The sequence below is a fragment of the Mchenga conophoros genome, linkage group LG8 (genome assembly GCF_057382185.1).
Source record: "Mchenga conophoros isolate Kocher_MC1m ecotype Shallow Benthic linkage group LG8, M_conophoros_male_GT1.1, whole genome shotgun sequence".
NCBI lineage: Eukaryota > Metazoa > Chordata > Actinopteri > Cichliformes > Cichlidae > Mchenga > Mchenga conophoros.
In genome coordinates, this window is record NC_140533.1 from 4763815 (window position 1) to 4785126 (window position 21312).

A 21312-nucleotide genomic window follows, 5' to 3' on the forward strand; every position below is an offset into this window, starting at 1 on the left:
AGGTACCATGGCTTGGCTACAGTGCCAACGTGAATGACTTAATCTGGAATAATGAGTGTGTTAACTGTGATCGGGAGCACAGCTTAGTGTTGATTCCTCCTGAAAACAATGCGTGTTTACAGACATTAAGCCACAAAATGATAACAGCCAGTCGCACAGAAAGGTCAGGAAATTGCGCAGAAGACTGCAAGCACGAATAAGCATGCAACCCATGCGGAGAGTGAAGGATGCTGCCGGATACCGCCAGCGAACAAGAGGTCTGTGCAGCCATTTAATTTAGAAGTGTTAATGCCAATAACCAGGCTTGCTTGGAGGAGGAGAAGGAGAAAAAAGAAGAAGACGGGGGTGCAATTTACCGATACATGGCTGAGTTCTGACGCCAGCACCGAAGTGATGTAAGACAAGAGGGAGGGAGAAAACCAAGAAGGAGGAGAGGAGAGGAGAAGTAGAGAGATAGGGAGAGAGACTTTCAGAGACCCAGACACAGAGCAACTCCCCAGTGGGTATCCTAACAGAGGTAGGCTGGCTTTTCATACTCCCACTCCGAATTAAAATACCGTGAATATATCGAGAAAAATAAAAGTCGTCAACTTACTTTGAATCCTCTTTGAAATTAATGACTGGAATGCTCTTGGCGCCACGTTTAGTTTAGTACTGCAATGCTCGGGTGTGATGCTTAACATAAAGATAACACACCAGATTCATTTGGACGATCCTGTGATGTGTGGGTGGAATGTTATCAAGTTCGAGGTGTTGCGCAAACTGCACGAACGAACTCAAATTCATGGCTCAAATGTGTCGGGATATTTATACGGGTAGAAAAATGAATTAATGACGCGCTTCTGACGTGAGGATAATACCTAATGAGCTCATTTGTTTTATTTGTTCCCCCAGCCTAACTTTGACTCTTAACGGAGCTGACTGTGGGCTCCAGATATCAGCACCTCGGATAGCGACGCGCCGCAACAGCTCAGCAGAGGCGGGGAGAACGCGCAGAGCCCGGGCGGCTGTCAGTTCCTGAGCCCGGTCAAGATATGGTTGTGCTCTCCTGTCTACACTCGGCGAAGGCTCGCAATGGGCTTTAGTGTGTCCATTGCATAATAACTGCAGAGAATGCCCTTGACAACAGTCCGCACAGAGTTGCATTCAGCATGACGGCTGCACAGGACACTGACCGAATAGGGGAAGACTTGCACGAGACTGAACCTTTGAGCGTTTAACCAGAGTTGAAGTGTCTGTGCAAGCACATAACACTGGAAGACTTCTTCACATTATCATGGGGATAAGGTACCTTTTATTGCTGCTGATCTACCTGGACCCCCTGTGCGTCTTGAGCGCCGCAACGGGCGGTAAAAAACCCAAGCCGGCGACCAGGAAGGCTCCGAAAGCCACCGCTATCCCCACGGTCGTCCCGCAGAAGACTCCAAAACCGTCGCCCGTCAGGAAACACGAGTCCTGCAAGGGCTACTTCGATGTAAGCGGGCAGTTTGACAGTGCGTTCGAGTGCAACAACACAGATCACCGGTACTGCTGCGGGACGTGCTTCCTGCGCTTTTGCTGCGAGTATAAGAAAGACCGACTTGATCAGACTGCGTGCACGAACTACGTAACGCCGGGCTGGTTGGAGACGGCCACTCCGTCCCCCATCCCGACCAATGATCCCTATCTCTCCATGGATCAGACCAACACGGCGGTCTACATCACCTGTGGGATCATAGCCTTCATCATAGTGTTGGGAGTGTCGGCCAAAGTTGCATATGACAAAGCCACAGAGCCGCCTCAAGAAATGAATATACACAGGTGAGTGGGAGGAAGACTGTAATAATTCTGCTTAACATGCTCCCTTTAATCAAGAAACAAAGCTGCATATTAAAAGTCTGCCTTTTGCACTTCATGCATATGTATAACTGGACAGACCATAATATGCACAGAGATGTAGAGTCCATTTACAGGCAGGGGCTAAAGGTCAAAGAAACAGGCCCAAAGTGCTGTCAAATGCGATATTTTTCAAGCAAGCAACTTGTTTTCTTCCTCTCCATCAGCGCTAACGAAGTGAAAATGAGGCTGGTAAAGCGCTGGAATGAATGAACAGACTGTTATCTAAAAGGCAGCACTTCTCAGATCAAATTGTGTTCGATCTGCAGCAGATGTTAAATCCCAGAAAAACCAAAGCCTAAAATAATTATAGAGAGAAGTTGAAAGAGTGTTATCATACTGATACTGATTGTGGTAGGCTGGTGCTCCTGAAACAAGTGCGTGCATCTGCTATGAGTGGGAGTGAGAAGGACTAATGGCCAACGTTTATATTTTATGTTTTTTAGTTCATATTGCAGAATTAAAAAAAGAAAAAGTAATTGTAACTAGTGCTGGAGTCTAACACTAGTCTGCATACTGGGCTCAGGAGGCAACCAGCCAGCTGTCAAGAATCATACTTGACAGCCCTCTCTTCAGCCTCTACACATCAGCACATGGCTGTCTGATGTGTTCAGGTGAGGAGGTGGATGAGGATGCTTAGCAGAGATGGCGCAACTGCATCCCATCTCCTCATACTGGCCCCATCAAACACGGGCAGACCAACGCGAACAAATGCTGACACATAAGATCTTCAACACTGAATTGTTTTTTTATTATTACTGAATGCATTATTCACAGTCTTGAGCAATCTTAAGTCTGTGAATAATAGATGATGTTTGCATTAATGTTTTGGCTGTATCAAGGCTGTGTGACACGCATGCACCACTGGCACCACCACATTCCATAAGGGTCACAAAGGAGGGCAGGGTGGGAAAGGGATGAATCGCTGAGGTGGGGAGAGGGGGGAGGTAAAGTGAAGCTAAGATATTAATTTAAAGGCAAAGGTTAAACCACCAATATATTTGTCGTACAAAAGCTTTGAGATGCTGCGGCGCCTTCAAAGTAATTAGATTTCCCCCCATTTTTTCTAAGTATGATGTCAGAAAAAAAGCAAACAAACATTTTCTTTACTTTCTTTCATCATGATTGCTTCTCTCCCTCTTTCACCCCCCTCGAGGGCTTCATCCTTCCACATGCACCTGGTGCGGTCTGAAAAACATTCAAATTCAACCCAATTAGCTGAGATACTCACACATCCAACACTGTTTCTCTTGCAAATGAACATTCGTCATGTTCCCAGACGTGTTAAAAAAAAAAAAAAAGAAAAGAGAGAGAGAGACAGAAGAACAAGAAACGGAGCAGCCCTGAATTACCCATAATAGCGCAACACTGTTTCAACAATCCACGTCTGGTTTTTAACTGTGTTCAGATGCATGCACAGAGACAACCTGTACAAAGAGGAAAAGCCTCCTTTTTGGTGTAATGTTCACACTTGTTTGCTGTGTGCTTGTCTGTTTTTAGGGCCCTTGCAGACATCCTGAGGCAGCAGGGGCCCATCCCTATATCACAATACGACTGTGAGAATTTTGCAGCCATGAATGGCTCACCCAAAGACAACACACCAGTCAGAACCTCATCCAAGAACCACTACACCCCTGTTCACACCTCCAAATCCAACCATGGTAAGAGCTCTTCTTGCTCTCCTCTCTATACTCGAAGCTCTAAAGCTTATGTTTATGGCTGAAGGGACATTTCAGCAGCTGAACCCTGTGCCTGTGTCTTTGAGAGCATTTTTGTGCAATGCATTTGCAGCATATCATCATTATTTGTGTGTAAAATTCTGCAATACCATTCAAATCGCAGCCACTGTACTGACCCTTTCAGCATTTTAATCTTCCATGGTAACATCCTGTAATCATCTGATTTGAGCAAAAGAGAAGAGAGAGCAACAGCGAGACTAAAGGACAGATAATCACAGACTAGCAAAGGTAGACCTGCCCAGCAGATTCTGATAGGCTGGAAGTGATGACCTCTCACTCAGTCAGCACACACACGGAGTCATTTAACCTTGCAATTGCAAGAACAGACAGGAGTGTGAGTCATTAATATGGCCTGAAAAACGGACACAGAATCCAGGCAGCACTGGCAGGTTCACAGACAAAGCAGGTGTTATCAGATGGAGAGATACAAAGCCACTTGGGGAGAGGGACACAGATGGAAAATAATGAGATATTACAATGGAGTTGCTGAGATGGAAAGAAAAACAGAAAGATGTTAAGCCTCTGTGCAGGATGAGCAAATGCAGAGATACGGAGTAGAAAATTAAAGGTGATGTAGCTCTGAAAGCACGGCAGACTTTACTGCTGTGTAACGTTTTCTGTGGCATGATCTATTAATTTATCTATGTATTTACTGTCAGAGAAGAAACTTCCCCTTGCTATACATATACCCCTAATTTAAAGCTCAGGTGGTTGACACTGGTAAGTAACTACAAATTGTGTTTTTTAATTTTTAAGTCCGGCTGGGGGATTTCCTGCAAGTTATATAAACTAAACTAAAATTAAAAGCCAGAAGAAACTGTCTTTACATACGTCAGTATATGACAGCTTAACTTTTCATGAGTTCAGCAAGAAAATTTAGTTTCATTTTTAAAATAACAGAACAATATAAAATAATTCTCATACGCAAACTTCCCTTAGCTAAAAAAAAGTCTAAGAATGACATTCGAGCAACACGTGGGAAGGCTGAACTGTCATGTTGTCATCCAAGGCCTCAATAAAAGACAATCAGCTAACAGTTACTCAGAGTCAAAGTGTTTGCTTGGATGCTTTCACACTGTGATAAATGACAAACAAGCAGTTATCTCTGTTTAGAAATCATCTTGCTGTATAGAAATTCTTATTATATCCAAACTATAGTTGGACAGGGTATATATATCACTTTGATACTCTGAATGAGCACTCAAAGCATTTTCGGACTTTGAGGGCTATCTGTCATTCAAATACTCCAATGCAGGCATCGGACAATTTGCTGTGTAGTACCTTTTCCGAGGCTACTTTGACTTGTGGACTGAGAGAGCTGGAGATCGAACCTCAGATTAGTGGACAAAGTTTTGAGACAAAGTGTTTTGATCTCTGCCAGCAGCTTCACAGCTCAGATGCTGTGAGAAAATGAGCAGGTTGGAGAAATCAGAAGTGAAAGGATATTGTGAGCCACTGTTTTTTACCTTTGGAAATATGGTTGCTAGTTTGCTAACTGACCTTGAGATAATGTTGGCTGTTCTCACTTTCAGTCAGTTCCATAAATATGTGTATCATACTAAAACACATCTGAGCCCCCAAATCCAGGGCAAATAAATGAATTCTCATACATACATGGACGATTACGCAGGTTACTTCACCTGAGAAAAGGCACAAAAGCAGCCTGATGGCAGCCAATATTGTCAGCTCATTGTACAGTAGGAGAACATGTAAGTGTAGATGTGGAAGTTATAGTGTTGAATGTAAAAAACGTCATGAAAATTTAATTGAAAGCACTACAGTGCCAAAGAGTCTCAGTACATTATATTGCAGTATATATTAAAGTGGAAACTAGTGCAGAAAATACAGGGAGTGCAGAATTATTAGGCAAATGAGTATTTTGTCCACATCATCCTCTTCATGCATGTTGTCTTACTCCAAGCTGTATAGGCTCGAAAGCCTACTACCAATTAAGCATATTAGGTGATGTGCATCTCTGTAATGAGAAGGGGTGTGGTCTAATGACATCAACACCCTATATCAGGTGTGCATAATTATTAGGCAACTTCCTTTCCTTTGGCCAAATGGGTCAAAAGAAGGACTTGACGGGCTCAGAAAAGTCAAAAATAGTGAGATATCTTGCAGAGGGATGCAGCAGTCTCAAAATTGCAAAGCTTCTGAAGCGTGATCATCGAACAATCAAGCGTTTCATTCAAAATAGTCAACAGGGTCGCAAGAAGCGTGTGGAAAAACCAAGGCGCAAAATAACTGCCCATGAACTGAGAAAAGTCAAGCGTGCAGCTGCCAAGATGCCACTTGCCACCAGTTTGGCCATATTTCAGAGCTGCAACATCACTGGAGTGCCCAAAAGCACAAGGTGTGCAATACTCAGAGACATGGCCAAGGTAAGAAAGGCTGAAAGACGACCACCACTGAACAAGACACACAAGCTGAAACGTCAAGACTGGGCCAAGAAATATCTCAAGACTGGTTTTTCTAAGGTTTTATGGACTGATGAAATGAGAGTGAGTCTTGATGGGCCAGATGGATGGGCCCGTGGCTGGATTGGTAAAGGGCAGAGAGCTCCAGTCCGACTCAGACGCCAGCAGGGTGGAGGTGGAGTACTGGTTTGGGCTGGTATCATCAAAGATGAGCTTGTGGGGCCTTTTCGGGTTGAGGATGGAGTCAAGCTCAACTCCCAGTCCTACTGCAAGTTTCTGGAAGACATCTTCTTCAAGCAGTGGTACAGGAAGAAGTCTGCATCCTTCAAGAAAAACATGATTTTCATGCAGGACAATGCTCCATCACACGCGTCCAAGTACTCCACAGCGTGGCTGGCAAGAAAGGGTATAAAAGAAGAAAAACTAATGACATGGCCTCCTTGTTCACCTGATCTGAACCCCATTGAGAACCTGTGGTCCATCATCTGATGTGAGATTTACAAGGAGGGAAAACAGTACACCTCTCTGAACAGTGTCTGGGAGGCTGTGGTTGCTGCTGCACGTAATGTTGATGGTGAACAGATCAAAACACTGACAGAATCCATGGATGGCAGGCTTTTGAGTGTCCTTGCAAAGAAAGGTGGCTATATTGGTCGCTGATTTGTTTTTGTTTTGTTTTTGAATGTCAGAAATGTATATTTGTGAATGTGGAGATGTTATATTGGTTTCACTGGTAAAAATAAATAATTGAAATGGGTATATATTTGTTTTTTGTTAAGTTGCCTAATAATTATGCACAGTAATAGTCACCTGCACACACAGATATCCCCCTAAAATAGCTAAAACTAAAAACTACTTCCAAAAACATTCAGCTTTGATATTAATGAGTTTTTTGGGTTCATTGAGAACATGGTTGTTGTTCAATAATAACATTATTCCTCAAAAATACAACTTGCCTAATAATTCTGCACTCCCTGTATATAAACTGGTGCACAAATGTAGTCCAGAATGTAGGAAATAAACTGCCTGATGCTATCCCCTAAGATGCCACCCCCACCTATCCCTCGATTAAATCTTAATCCATGCCTATTTTTCCACTCTTTTTGAAATGTTTTAATTAGAAACCAATCATATAACAACATATTTATATTAATCGATGAGAGAGTCATAACGACCTTCAGAAAATGTGAGCAAAGAGAATATTATAGCTAAAATGTTTATTTTCTGAGCTGTAGATGTAAGCAGCACAGAACCTAACACAGTACATGAAGTTGTTATGGCTGAGTTGTGTGACAAGACAGCAACAGTCTCTCTGCATCCTCATCTTTAAATAATAGATTGTGCATATTCTCAGCTTTATTTGGGTTTGCAGCTGCTTGAATGTCATGTAAACTTGGCCTCTTTCTGTCACTTTCACATCTATCACACACTTGGGGGGGGGGGCATTTTTCTTGCAGTACAGTGCTTGTTGCAGCTGCAGTCTGCATTCATTCACTTAATGTCTCCTCAGCTTAGTGAATGAATTGGTCTATCCTTAATGGTCACTTGCCGGCCCATGCACAGAGAGGGAGAGAGGGCAGATGCAAAGCTGCACATGTCAGCCTGCCTTCAGTGCACACTTGCATGTTTTTTTCCTCACATGAGCTCGGGCATCGCTTTATCTTTATATTGCTCTGTCGCCTGTGTTTTGCCTGCTTGCAGAGAGTCACTGCAAAGAGAATACAACTTGCGCCAGCTCTGCTCAGTCTATCCTAGATAAAATAGAAAAACCCACCCCCTCCACATCAGGGACCTCAGCCGTCCTGATGGGGTTGGACATGAAAGGCAGTGACAGTGCGGGCACAAGTGTCGTTAATGTGTGCATATAAATTGAGAGAACAGAGAGGGAGTCCACTCGCTCACATAGAAAATGCATATTCATGTACGCCTAAATGGGCATTTGGCACAGAATGGCAAGGCAGGCCTCTTAAGGAGAGGGTTCTCGGGTGGAACTGTTGCTGCTGGCACTTCACATCCAGAGGCTTTCTGAGACACTTTTATATCAGGTGGACAGACCTCATGAAGTAAAAGGCTAAGGGGCCCAAGAGGATCCTGTCAACTTATGTCTAAAGTGGGTATAACAGCCATATCTTCTTTGATCTTTGCATTTAAACATGTCCGGTCTCTCTTAGCTGCAGAGATGTCCTCCCCAACATATTTTAAAATCCTTTATTTCAGCCCTTTTCTAAAAATACACGCTGATTTATTTTTTCACATCACAGATCTTGTGTGGCAACATGGTACCCTTGGTGCATTGCAAAACATCCCTGCATTTTTTTTAAATAAAAAAAAAGAGCGGCCTACAGCAAAAACAGTACAGACAGCATAATATGATACCAGCGCAAGTGCTTCTATTTTTATTCGAATCCACTCTGCATTGTTGTGTGGCTCAGATCCTCTTTTAGGTCGGGGTGTAAACACAGAGCACCCCGGAGCCACAACAAGGAGCCGGCCTTGAAAGGGAGGAGCAGATACCTTTGCAGGAGTTTGCCGTCGGTTAAAGTAAACAATAACCGCCTCTCTGAGTAATGCAGTTTGGCCCACAGCTCTCTTCAGATGAAGCTGATTTATTCACCACAAACCACAGGCAAAGAGTTGCCTGTTTTTCGGAGGGTTTTTAAAGTGTTGCTTGGTTTACTGTCTGACAGTTTCCTAATGCAGAGAATGATGAAGTAAAGTTTTCAGGTACAGAAACCAAAAAATACTAGTCAAGCGCATTTGTTCCTTATAGGCAGGCCAACTAGAATTCCCTAAAATCACAGTGTTTTAAAAGCATTCACTTCACTTAGAACACTTGCAGGGATTGGTAGTACTCTTACTGAAAGAGAGATCAGATCTTTGAGAGATCTTATGTTTGTCTCCCTGTTAAATGCAGAAGAGAATGAAAGAATCCTCCATCTCCTAATGAGCAACGTCTTGAGTGGTCAGGCCCAGTTTTCAAAAGTAGAATGGGTGAACTACAACAATAAACTTGTAATGAGTTGAATTAAAGATTGGATTATAATTTATGGTGTTGAGTTCATTGAATCGCCGCATGTTAGGGTTCTCGTAGCAGCTGAAAAGCCTTGAGCTGGTATTTATATATCTGCACTGTATGCAGCACTGAAGGGATGTGAGCTGTCAGTTCCTTTTATGCGATGACTCTCGAGCTTAAAGGTCAGCTGCTGTGGACAATTAGAGGTCGTGATGATACAACAACATTTTCGGCTGTTTGGCGGTTATGACATGATCTTCAGATACATATTTTTAAAAGCGTTCTGTGTGTAGCACCTTCTTTCCACATAAACCCCAAATTTTGCCTAAACAACAAAACAGTGAATTAATTACTCTAATTATTTGCCAATAGGCACTTTTATAATTATATTCAGTGAGGCATCCCGCCTCAACCACTACTACACACATGTAACAAACATCTGCTTCCTCTTCTTGCTGCTTCTTTCCAATTAATCCTTGAAGTGTGCAGCAATAACATCTCCGCTGTGACCTCACTGGCTCCCCATTGGCCAGATAATCATCAGGCCCCATGTTAAAAACAACATTTCTGTGCTGACTGCATCAACATGTTTATTAGAAGCTTTCTCTTGAGTGCACCTGTGTTTAACCTGAGCAACTGAGAGACTCCACCTAATTGTTTCCTGCCCTAGATCTCATTATTGCCCCTTATTATACAGCTGGACTTCTGGCACCCCGAGTGCCAGACATATGTGTGTATGTGGATACAGTAAGTGTGTTTCAGGTGCAGAGGCAGGAATCCAACTATATCCCGCAGCTGTTGTGGTTTAAGACAGCCCAGAGTGGGTTAGAACTTAGGACTGCACTGCACAATTAGTTTCATGAGAGGGCAGGGGCATGTATTTTCCAAGGTATCACTGAAAATGTTTCCTTTAGAGGTTTCAGCTTATATAACAGAGAAACTGAAAAAGAATGAGATATGTGACACTGAGCTACAGTCAAATGGCTTTATCAAAATGACACATATAGTTCTGATCATTCTCTAAAACCAGCATATAAATGGTATTACGGAAGCAGACTTAAAATTCACAGAGGATTGATCAAATACCATTAAGTACACTTAAAAGTAAATGAATGTGCAATATTAAATATTAGCTCTCTTTCTTATAAATCACTATTTATAAATCAATAAATAATTGATCAGAATGATGATTTTCTTTTCCATAGGAAACCTTGTTACAACAATGTGAATATGTTAGTTTAAATAAATTAGCACCCACAAGTCATACTGTCAGAGGCCAAGGAGAGGAGTGGCAGCAGTCTTTTACTTATTTTACTTATTAATCAACCAAAGACCTGGACAGAGTTATGAATCATTTGAAAGCCACTCTGAACTTTGTCCACCCTTATCAGAGAAGCCAAAAATCAGGTGTTATCTGTTTTAGTGCTTCCTAATGAACATTCATACTCTGATGGATGCATCGGAGAGCAACTTGGGGTTCGTATCTTGCCCAAGGATACTTGGCAAGCAAACTGGAGGAGCCAGGGATCGAACCTCTACCTCCAGAGCTACAGCCACCCCCAGCCTTAACACCTCATTTAATTTTTTATTAGAGAAAATATAAATAAGCCCAGCCATGCCTTTAATCATACTCAGGTTACAACCCCAGATACTTTGGCTGCTCCAAAAAAGAAGGCAACAAATCAGAGATCGATACTGGTGACAGAGGTTGGTACCTTGCGTAACTGATAAATCTGTGCCTTAAAGTAGATAACATCATTTGGAGAGAAAATTGCATTAAAGATCTTAATTTGGGTAGAAAAAAAAATCAAAAATCCAAAACTGTACCACAATAAGAGTCTTCCATAAAGCTAGAACGTTTACTATTTGGTACGATCAAGGAAAACAACCCCAGGTTTCTTTTCTGCACTGTAGCCACGCTGACGGAGTCAGAGCTCTCTTGAGCCAATTATTCCTTTTTGACCTAAATTAGCAAGGACTTTATGAATTTCTTTACATATTTTAACCAATAGAGAAAAAAAATATTCACAGCTATCCCACAGATGTGTCATTAAGCAGAGGAACTTAGAGTCATTCTCTCCAATCAATTTTTCAGAGTTAACTTCAATAATGTCTTCCTTTAAAACATCAATACTCCATCCTTACAAGATTGTTAAAAATTTTTTTCACCATTTATGAATGATTTAATTTTAAATATGATTAATCCATCTTTATTAACAGGCTGTGAACCACACGCTTTTAAGGCCCTTACTCAATCCAGCCATAAAAAAACAGTTTCCAACCTTCCTATCATTTAAAAAAAATCTTTGTCAAACAGTTAACTGATCATTTACAAAGGAATGTTGTTTTATTGGAAAGCGTTTCAGTCAGGAGTTAGAGTACATCATGTCACAGAAACAGCATGAGTGACTGGCGTCTGACAGTGGCCTCACCTCTGTATTGTTCCTGTTCGATCTCAGCCCAGTGCTTTGAATCATATCAATCTGACAGAGTCTAATTTGTGTATGTAAATGGGGAGTTTTCCTCAGACACAAAAGTTAGTCATGGAGTTCCACAGAGGACTGTGCTGGGACCAATACTTTTTACATTGTACATGTTTCCTTTAGGGAATTTTATTAGAAAGGACTGCACACATTTTCATTGCTATGCAGGGGAAACCCAGTTTTATTTATCCATGAAGTCTCATGGTACAAATCACCTAGTTAAACTACAGGCATTTTTTAAGTTAGTATACTTGGCCTGAAACATTTAGGACATTTAGAAACATGGTATCCAACCAGATATTTACTTTAGGTGGCATTACCTTGTCCTTCAGTAATAATGTGAGAAATATTGGAGTCATTTGTGACCAGGAAATGTCCTTCAGTGAGCACATCAAACAAATATATAGGATCACTCTGATTCATTTGTGCATTCTTGCTAAAATTAGAAACATCTTGTCTCAGACACTGATTCATGCAATTATAACTTCAAGGCTATAATAATTCATTTTTATCAGTTTGCTCTAAAAGCTTCCCAAAAAGCTTTCAGTTGATCCAGAGCTCCGCAGCAAGAGTACTAACTGGGACTGGAAAGAGACACCACATTCCTCCCATATTAGTTTCTCCTCATCAACTCCTTGTTCAGCTCAGAGTTGAATTTAAAATCCTTCTCCTCACATATAATATTTTGTATTATCAAGCCGCATCATGGAATCAGCCTTGGATTTGGGAAATAGACACTGCCTCTGCTTTTAAGATTAGGCATAAAGCTTTCCTGTTTGATAAAGCTCATAGTTAGGGAGAATCAGTTGACCCTGAACCAGTCTTTAGTTATGCTGCAATAAGCTCAGGCTGCTTGGCTGCTCGTTCCTTTTAACTGGTGTTTATACACTACTACTGCATTTAATCATAGGTTAGAATTGAACTCTGGCTCTCTCTTCCGTAATCTGTTTTTTGTCCTGACTGGTCTCTTCCCCTCACCCCCAACAGTTCTCTGCAGATGGCTGCCGCTCCCTGAGCCTGTTTCTTTCAGAGCTTTCTTCCTCTTAAAAGAGAGTTTTTCCTTCTCACTGTCACCAAGTGCTCGCTCAAAGGGGGTCATGTGATTGTTTCTGTTTCTTTCTAATATTGTAGGTTCTTTAAATTACAGTATAAAGCATCTCTATGTGACCGTTGTTGTGAATTGATGTTCGAAAAATTAAACTTAACTGAATTGAATTGAATCAAATTACTTTTGCCTGGCTGTGTTGGACCTTAATCGACCTTGGATTCAGATAGTCTCTCCAATGCCTGCCAAGCTGCACTACATCAGGCTTTGTTCATAATATAATTATCTTATTATTCACATTTTTCCAATTTCAGAGGTGTAGGTGTGCAGTGAAGAGGTCAGATTAAAAAAAATATTACCATATGAATCCTCAGCGTGCATTGGCTCCAGCGGCTGTTCATTTCCATAGTACATCATTGAGGTGAAAGTCACGATTTTCTTTGTATCAAGGAGGATAAATTAATAATGTGCAACGTTCTCTCTGCAGACTCTTCATGCTATCTCTCAGTAGTGAGCAGTGGGAGAGAAAGCGGGAGGGGAAAAAAGGTGGATTCTGATCACTTTTGAATGGTTTTTCCAGGGTCGTTACAATGGCCTGTGGAGTTACCTACCAATGACAAATATGACAAAAGAAGACAATAGTGCAGCAGCACTAGCAATTCTGCATGTGATATATATAATGCATGCTGGTATGACTGAATGCGTAAAATAACCCTTGTAGCTATTCTATCTGCAGCATGAAGGCAGCACAGGGAGAGGTGTGATTGAGTTCAAAGTGCACTAGTATGTGGGTGGTGGAAACATATTGCTTTGTTTCTTCTTCTTCCTTTTTTTTTTGAATATCACAGCACTGTGTTTGCAGCTGCTGTTCACATTTCAGCCACTTCCCCTCAATCCATGTCTGAGGGGTAATGACACCATGGGAAAATTTTATATTTGGCACAAAAAAAACAAACAAAACACATCTGAGGCAAATAAGAAATTTGATAGAAACACTCAAACACAATTTAGCTGCCCTGCAAATGTTCTTTTAAAGTGAAACATTGTTGATTTTATACGTTAGTATATATATTATATTCCAAGGGTTCTATCAGTATTAAAGTGGTTCTATATTTAGTTTCCATTAAAAACTGATACATAACTTTTTGAGCTTTGTAATTTCTATACATTTCTATATGTCATTTTTTGTGTAAATGTTACATTTTACTGCGTCAGTGTCACAAAGAAAATGAAAAAATCTGTGATATTTGTGCTTTTCAGTGATATAAAAGAGTTACAATGACACGGACAATTACATGCCAACACAGTAAAAGCAATAATCTAAATGTCCAATCTCTGCCATTAGTCTGATTGTGCATTTTCAATAACCGTAAAGTATTCTATCCTGTCACCAAACACTGAGTCAAACTAATAAATTAAATCTTTGTCCTAACTGTCAGATTCACTTGTAATGGGCGCCACCTTTTGACATTTGAATATGAGTTCTGGGAGAAAGCAGGTAGCTTTTATAGTTAATTTCTAACATTTCATATCAAGTGGCTGCAGCTCAGGAGGTAAAACGAGTCATTTAATAATCGGAGAGCTTTGTACACGACATTGGAGTGTGACTGAACCCTGAATTTAGTTTGTGAATGTTAAATAAAAGCATTTGTATGAATCTGTGTAAATAGATGAATGAAGCTCATAGACAGCGCTTTGAGTGCATGAACAGAGTAGAAAAGCACTACATAAGTACCAGCTTATTTACTATGGTAAATGGCCTGTCTTTATATAGCGCTTTACTAGTCCCTAAGGACCCCAAAGCGCTTTACATATCCAGTCATCCACCCATTCACACACACATTCACACACTGGTGATGGCAAGCTACATTGTAGCCACAGCCACCCTGGGGCGCACTGACAGAGGCGAGGCTGCCAGACACTGGCACCAGCGGGCCCTCTGACCACCACCAGTAGGCAACGGGTGAAGTGTCTTGCCCAAGGACACAACGACCGAGACTGTCCGAGCCGGGTCTCGAACCGGCAACCTTCCGATTACAAAATAATCTAAAATAAACTAAACTAAACTAAAATAACAAGTGAGTAAAAAATGAAAATATTAATTTGTTATAGTCCCACAAGTGATTGAATATGCTACTTTCAGAAAGGGTAAGGCTTCAACGGGATGGTCAACATTATTGCAAAGGTTCGATTATACTTTATACTTTACTTTTACAGTTGCCTTCCCTGGAAGTGCTAGCAGATTATTTCCCACGTTGTCTTCCATTGCACATGGTTTAGCATTTTTGTCCCTCTGGCTCAATGTCGCCATTGTGTTTCATGTTGCTTTTTTCTTAACCTTAACTGTCCAGACTTAAACAGTCTAAACACAGTGTGGATATGGCAAAAAACTCATGTTGACCACCAATTGTTGACTGTAACACACAGTTTTCCCCTTGTCTCTTTGAATTTTAAAATTTTTGAGTTGCTGCAGGAAAAGCAAGTGTGCCTCCAACAATATCCAAATTTAAGCATATTTAAATAAAGCTTGTTAATTTTTAGCTTAACATCTCATTGTGAGTCAGATGCTTATGTTTGACATCATTCCCTTATGACGTTTAAAAATTACTGCAATATTATGCCTTCTTATTAATCAGGGAAAATGGGTGTATTTAGTCACTTCTGCATAACAGGATATTTTGGTGGGATAAAGCTCCCTTCTTTATTGATTGGCATGGTGGTTAGTACTGTTGCCTCACACAAGAAGGTTCCTGGTTTGAACCCTAGCTGGAGTTGTTTTGTGTGGAGTTTGTAATGTTATTGCTAGACCTGCATGGGTTTTTTTCAGTTGATCTTATTTCCTCTGTCCCAAGGTCATATATGTTAACTGGTTAATAGGCCATGGACGTGAGGTATAAAGTGTTTGAAGTGCATAGAATAATGTGATGTATGATTAAAAATGCCACTTGTAGTGCTTTAAGCGGTCAGTGAGACTGGGAAAATGCTGCGTAAATGCAAGTACACATCTTGGACAGCACGCCCTCAGTATCTCAGACACAAGTTACCTACTGGTTACACAAAATTTAAACGTTCATATTCAGGATTCAGAACACTAACACTGTGCATTCAGGTCTCCCCAACTGCTGTGTTATAATGTTTCTGTGTTGTGGCTCTACATGCTTGCCTCTGTGTGTCTCTGTATGTGATCAGGTCTCCACTACGGAAAAGAGAGCGTCAGAAGCAGTGGAGGCGCTGACCTTCACAACTTTATCTCTTCTGGTTTTGTGACACTGGGACGAGGCCATCAGAAAGGTAAAGTAGTTTTTCTGTCCTCGTTTCCTTCTCTTTTTCTTACTTAGAAGTTTAAATTCTTTTTGTGCAAACACCACACTTTATACCTGCTGAATGCTTAAAGTCCTGCTCACTGTTCCACTCACATCACCGATGATCAACTACGAGACACTGGACAGAGGTAAAATATTTCCAGATTCAATTTCCCTATCCAGTCCCCATGAATACATTTTGCAATCAAATACAAGCAAGCATAAACATAGCTCCGGTGATGGGCGACATGGGGTGGAGAAGGTGACTTTGTGTATGCATTCTCAACCCACATGCACCTATTAGTAGGGCGGGGGTAGAGTTTTCCCATGGGTAACACACTGATTAGTATGCAGCCACATTGACTAAGCTCTTGTGGTTTATTCCCATCCATTTTAGCTCCAACAAATCAGACTCAGTGTGTGCCTGTGTGTGTTGGTGGCTGTGTGTGTGTTGGTGCAACCTTGCAGTGGTTGCAAGATGACATCCTTTACCTGACCCTGCTTTCAAATGTTTAATTGAATGCTTGTACCGTTTCATGGTAAATGACTGCCTTTGTAAAAAATCGACTCGATTTAAATATAATTTGCTTCCTCTGTGGTGTACTTTGATGTATTTCCACGCTTCCTCTTTGCTATCAAAACCTGCTGATTTCCTGCTCATCATCATAATTACGGCAGCTGATGACCTGCCGTTGCTTTAATAAATACCAGTTCAGATTTATGTGTTGCTCGGTAGACATGTATTTGTGTGTGCGTGATTGTTTGTGTGTATGTGTAACTGTATATGTGTGGCTTTTCTACCAGCAGGAACGGATTCTCTTTCAACAAACATCATGACTTTGTTTCCAAGTGCACAAGACTGCAGGAGCCTGCAAGTTTTCCTCCCACTCTTACTTCTAATGAGGAACCATCGCATTTATGTTTACATGAAATTAGCCGTTTTCCTCTTTGCTCTCTGCTTCATTTGTTTTCATCCCCAGAGGGGGTTTGTTTCACAATGGCATTCATGTGCAGCTAGAAATAATAAAAAAAATAATAAAAAACCCTTCTGATATGCTCTGTAGCCCCTCCACCCCCCACCCAGCGCTTCTCTACCAGAGATGAGTAATGAAGTTTTGTGAATCCTGATTCTTTTAAGCAGATTTTCCTCCCTGTACAAATATCACAATAGCAGCACTCCCGCATCCCTGCACTTGTCATAACAGCAGCAAGGGGGATGGTTTAGCATTCAGCATCTGTGCAGTTAAAGCCGTGTTTTCTTGCAAACTGTAGCCTTTGATTCCTCCACAGCACAAACAAATAAAATGTGACAGACTGAGAATTTGGAATCTTAGAAAGACGTTCTGATGCTTAAATTTCTCACAAACAAATATGTGAAGCTTTTTGCAGAGCCCCAGTTCTTTTTAACAGTATTCTTCTTTCCAACATCTCTGTTTGGCCATGCTCGTGCCCAGAGGCAGGTATTACTGTGGAGTGAATCCTGAAATCATTGAAATGGTGGTGTGAAGTTTGGTTCAGATGTTGTTACTGCTCTGTATTATCTTTAGCAATGTACACTTCAGGACAGCAGAGGCAAACAAACCGTTTAATTAGGGATCCCACACTCTTTCATGGTGTTTTAACAAGTCCTCTACAAATCCACTAAAGCAGAATGGATTCAGCTGCTTCTTAGTTTTCTCCTTGACGGGCAAAAGAAACGAAATTTCTTCTACCTACTTTACATCAAAGTCGGAGTTTCTGACAACATGTGTTAATATTTCCAGCCCAGTGATTTACAATTGTCAGAAAGTCACTTTCTCCCTCTCTTTAACCAGCTTTGGATTTATCCAAAATCTGTGGATGGATTCTAAAATGTCCAAACAGTAAACATGTGGGCTGATGTGAGCCACGTTAAGGTTAACATCAAGTAAACAGCTGAAGTTAAATCATATCGACCTTCATTACGTTTTTTTTGGAAGAGGTTTGCACAGCTTGGTTTGCTCTAGGCCAAGAGTAACAAAGCTGGAAAAATGAGAGAATGCAAATACATATTCACAGGTCAGTCAGTGGAAAAAGTCTGTTTGCCACATGAATTTGAAACAGATGTTGTCTTCTTCTGTTATATATGGGTTTTTTTGCCAGGTTGACAACGAAGTTTAGAAGTCATGATGTAGTCCTCTGGCTCGGATTAGCATAGCATCTGTTATAGCACTTAATTACACAGGCAGAAGGTATGTTTGGTTGGTAATTAGATGGCAAGTTGTGTGTGTTTGTGTGTATAGGTGTGTGTGCTGTTGTAATGCAGTCCTTGGGGAGGACAGGTGAAGTCAGGACTGGGTTTCTGGGCGTCAGAGCAGCTGGATGTTTCACATCTGTGTAGCATGATACAAAACAACTATGTGTCAAATGAGATCAGCTCTGAGCATGAAAAAGGGGGAGCTTACATTTATACTCAGAGAGTATAAATCACCCTTTTGAGTACGATTGAGATTCTACTTCAGATAGGAATCACCCACATTTCTGAAAGTGCTTTTAGCAAGCTTTACATAGAGATCAGGAACTTGAGTGGTCATATTTGACAACCTGGATTAGGGGGTGGTCATGTTTGTGCTTGGGTTGGCAACAGAAGACCTCTGGTTAAGGTTAGAAAAGATGTTGAAATGGACTAAGTGGTAAAATTGGCAATTACATGCAAACTATTTGTCACAAAAAGGTTCAATTAACTGCAGTAAATTTGTGAAAATCTCAATACACATACACAGAAATCACTCACAACTTGTGAACAATTACTGCAGGATAGTCATTTAACTTTAAAATGGCAGAAAGTCAAAAACTTTGGCTTTATATCAAAATATGGCTAGAATACAACCAGTTAGCAACCACTTGACTTGAGCCACCTTTGTTAAAGAGTTGTATATCAAATGAGTTGAGCTCATTGGGACAGAATTCCTTGGGGAGGACAGGTGAGGTCAGGGCTGGGTTATCATCAATGTACGATTATGGAAACAGGTTCCCTACCACCAAGCAATGTGAACACTCACCATGAAAGTGGATGAAAGTCAACGGTTGAGAATGTTCATGCACAACCTTTGACTGACTAGTGAGTAGTTGTGGTGACAAACTGCAACTAAGAATAAATTTTAAGATGTGTTTTTATCTAGATTTGATTTTACAACCTTGTGTCTCTATTGTTTTACATATTATTACGTTTCATTTTGTTAAAACACCAGAAAATGTAAAATACTAGCAAAATCCACATGAGTGTCTGGAGAATGCACCTCTTCACAATTTTTCTAACCTAATCCTTAAAAGGAAATGTAAATTAAAACTTTGGTTCATTCCTTTCTGTCAATAATAATCTGCTATCAATCTCTGGCTCTCTTCCGCAGCGCGTCTTTGTCCTGCCTTCCTGCTCTCACCCCAAACCAGTCATGACAGATGGCCACCCATCCTTGAGCCTGGTTCTGCTACAAGTTGCTTCCTGTTAAAAGGGAGTTCTTCCTTCCCACTGTCGCCAAAGCACTTGCTCATAGGTGTTATATAGTTATCTTAACCTTACAATATAAAGCACCTTAAGACAACTGCCATTGTGATTTGACACCATATCATTAAAAATGAATTGAATTGAACTGAATAAACCAAATGTTCCTGTATGGTGCAATTAAACCCCTGTAGAAGCAGACACTGTTTTAACAGTGAACATAAAGAGATATGACGCTTCTGTTTTGGGGAAGGTTTTTAGTTCTCCACACACATCTGTTGTTTTCTTCATCCCAGTGGAGTCACCAAGTCAGTTTTCTGCATCATTTTACATTTAAACAATACTGAGCCACCCCCTCATTTCTTTAGAAATCATTGTTTGGGGTTGCATATTATCCAGTGGTGCTGGGAACCTTGTCAAAATAGCTGGGACTGGTATTTTTTACATGATCCTTTAGGACAAGAAGCAATGAAACACCACGAAAACACATTGAGTATCCGGCAGCAAATGTCTCTGAAGGACAATCGGGCTCTCCCAAGCCCAAGCTTCTCGTTGAGAAGAGAAGGGTGTCAATTTCATTACCGGACCACCTGATCAAATCCATAATTCTTTAGGTTTTATTGACTTTCAAGTTCATTAGAATTGTACAAATACTATTTTCATTTAAATCCTCAACTCAACTCAACTTCGACAAACTCAGATGTCTGTCGAAGGTTAAACCTTGATTTGGAGACTGTTATCCATGCTTTTATAACCTCACGCTTGGATTATTGCAACTCCCTTTCAATAGGGGTTGGACTGGGCACTCTGACACGCCTGCAACTAGTGCAGAATGCTGCGGTTTTTATCTGGTAGAAGGAAATTTGAGCACATTACTCCGGTTCTGGCCTCCCTGCACTGGCTTCCAATTGAATTTAGGATTCATTTTAAAGTTCTTTTATTGGTTTTTAAATCCTTAAATGGTCTAGCACCTGCATATTTGTCTGATTTGCTGAAGCCCTATGTCCCCACTCGTTTGCTCCGGTCAGCTGAGCAGCTGTTGCTCTCAGTCCCCAAATCACGGCTGAAACTTAGAGGAGAAGGAGCGCTCTCTATCATGGCTCCAAAGCTTTGGAATAATCTTCCTCTTCACATTAGGCAATCGACATCAGTGCTGGTTTTTAAATCCAGATTGAAAACACATTTTTATTCACTGGCTTTTGACTCAGTGGTTAAATGACATGTATTTACTTATATTTTATTGTTTTTGCTATGTTTATTATTTTATCGTATTTATTATTCTTATTGTATCTCTTATATTTCTATTGTTCAGCACTTTGGTCAGCCTTGTGTGTTTTTAAAGTGCTATATAAATAAACTATGATGATGATGATAAATCCATCCATTCTCTTCTGCTTATCCTCTTCGGGGTCATGGGGTAGCTGGAGCTTATTCCAGCTTTGAGATTCAGGCTACACCCTGGACAGGTCCCCAGTATGTTGCAGGGCTAACACATAGAGACAGACAACACTCACATTCATACCTTTGGACAATTTAGAGTTACCAATTATCCTAACCCACTAAATGCATGTCTTTGGACTGTGGGAGGAAGCAGAGTACAAAGAGAACCCACAAAAACACAGGGCAGAACATGCAAACTCCATGGGGTGGAGCTCAGGCGGTAGAGCAGGTCATCTACTGATCGGAAGGTTGATGGTTCGATTCCTGGCTTCCCCTAGTCTGCATGCCAAATATCCTTGGGCAAGATATTAACCCCAAATTGCTCTCCGATGCATCCATCGGAGTGTGAATGTCACTTAGAAAGCACTTAGAACAATGTGCTTGTGCGAATGCACAAGTTGTGTAAAGCGCTTTGAGTGCTCAGAAGAGTAGAAAAGCGCTAATATAAGAACCAGACTATTTACCACACAGAAATTGAACTCCAAATCTTCTTGCTATAAGGCAACAGTGCTAACCACCATGCCACTGTGCTGCC

General features: G+C 41.0%; 1 protein-coding gene across 9 annotated transcripts in view; it reads left to right on the forward strand.

Annotated features, from left to right (window-relative positions):
• The first annotated feature begins 260 nt into the window (after nt 1-260).
• shisa6b (shisa family member 6b) overlaps nt 261-21312 on the forward strand; it is a 76583-nt gene continuing 55531 nt past the window's right edge. For 4 of the 9 annotated variants that reach the window (XM_085283666.1, XM_085283671.1, XM_085283667.1 and 1 more), the window contains exons 1-4: nt 262-517; nt 895-1800; nt 3376-3536; nt 15765-15866. In XM_085283666.1, coding sequence (XP_085139792.1) covers nt 1277-1800; nt 3376-3536; nt 15765-15866 — 787 coding nt within the window. In that variant the 5' untranslated portion in view covers nt 262-517; nt 895-1276. Of the gene's footprint in view, nt 518-894; nt 1801-3375; nt 3537-15764; nt 15867-21312 lie in introns of all 9 variants that reach the window. The other 5 variants (XM_085283669.1, XM_085283673.1, XM_085283674.1 and 2 more) reach the window with 3 other exon arrangements.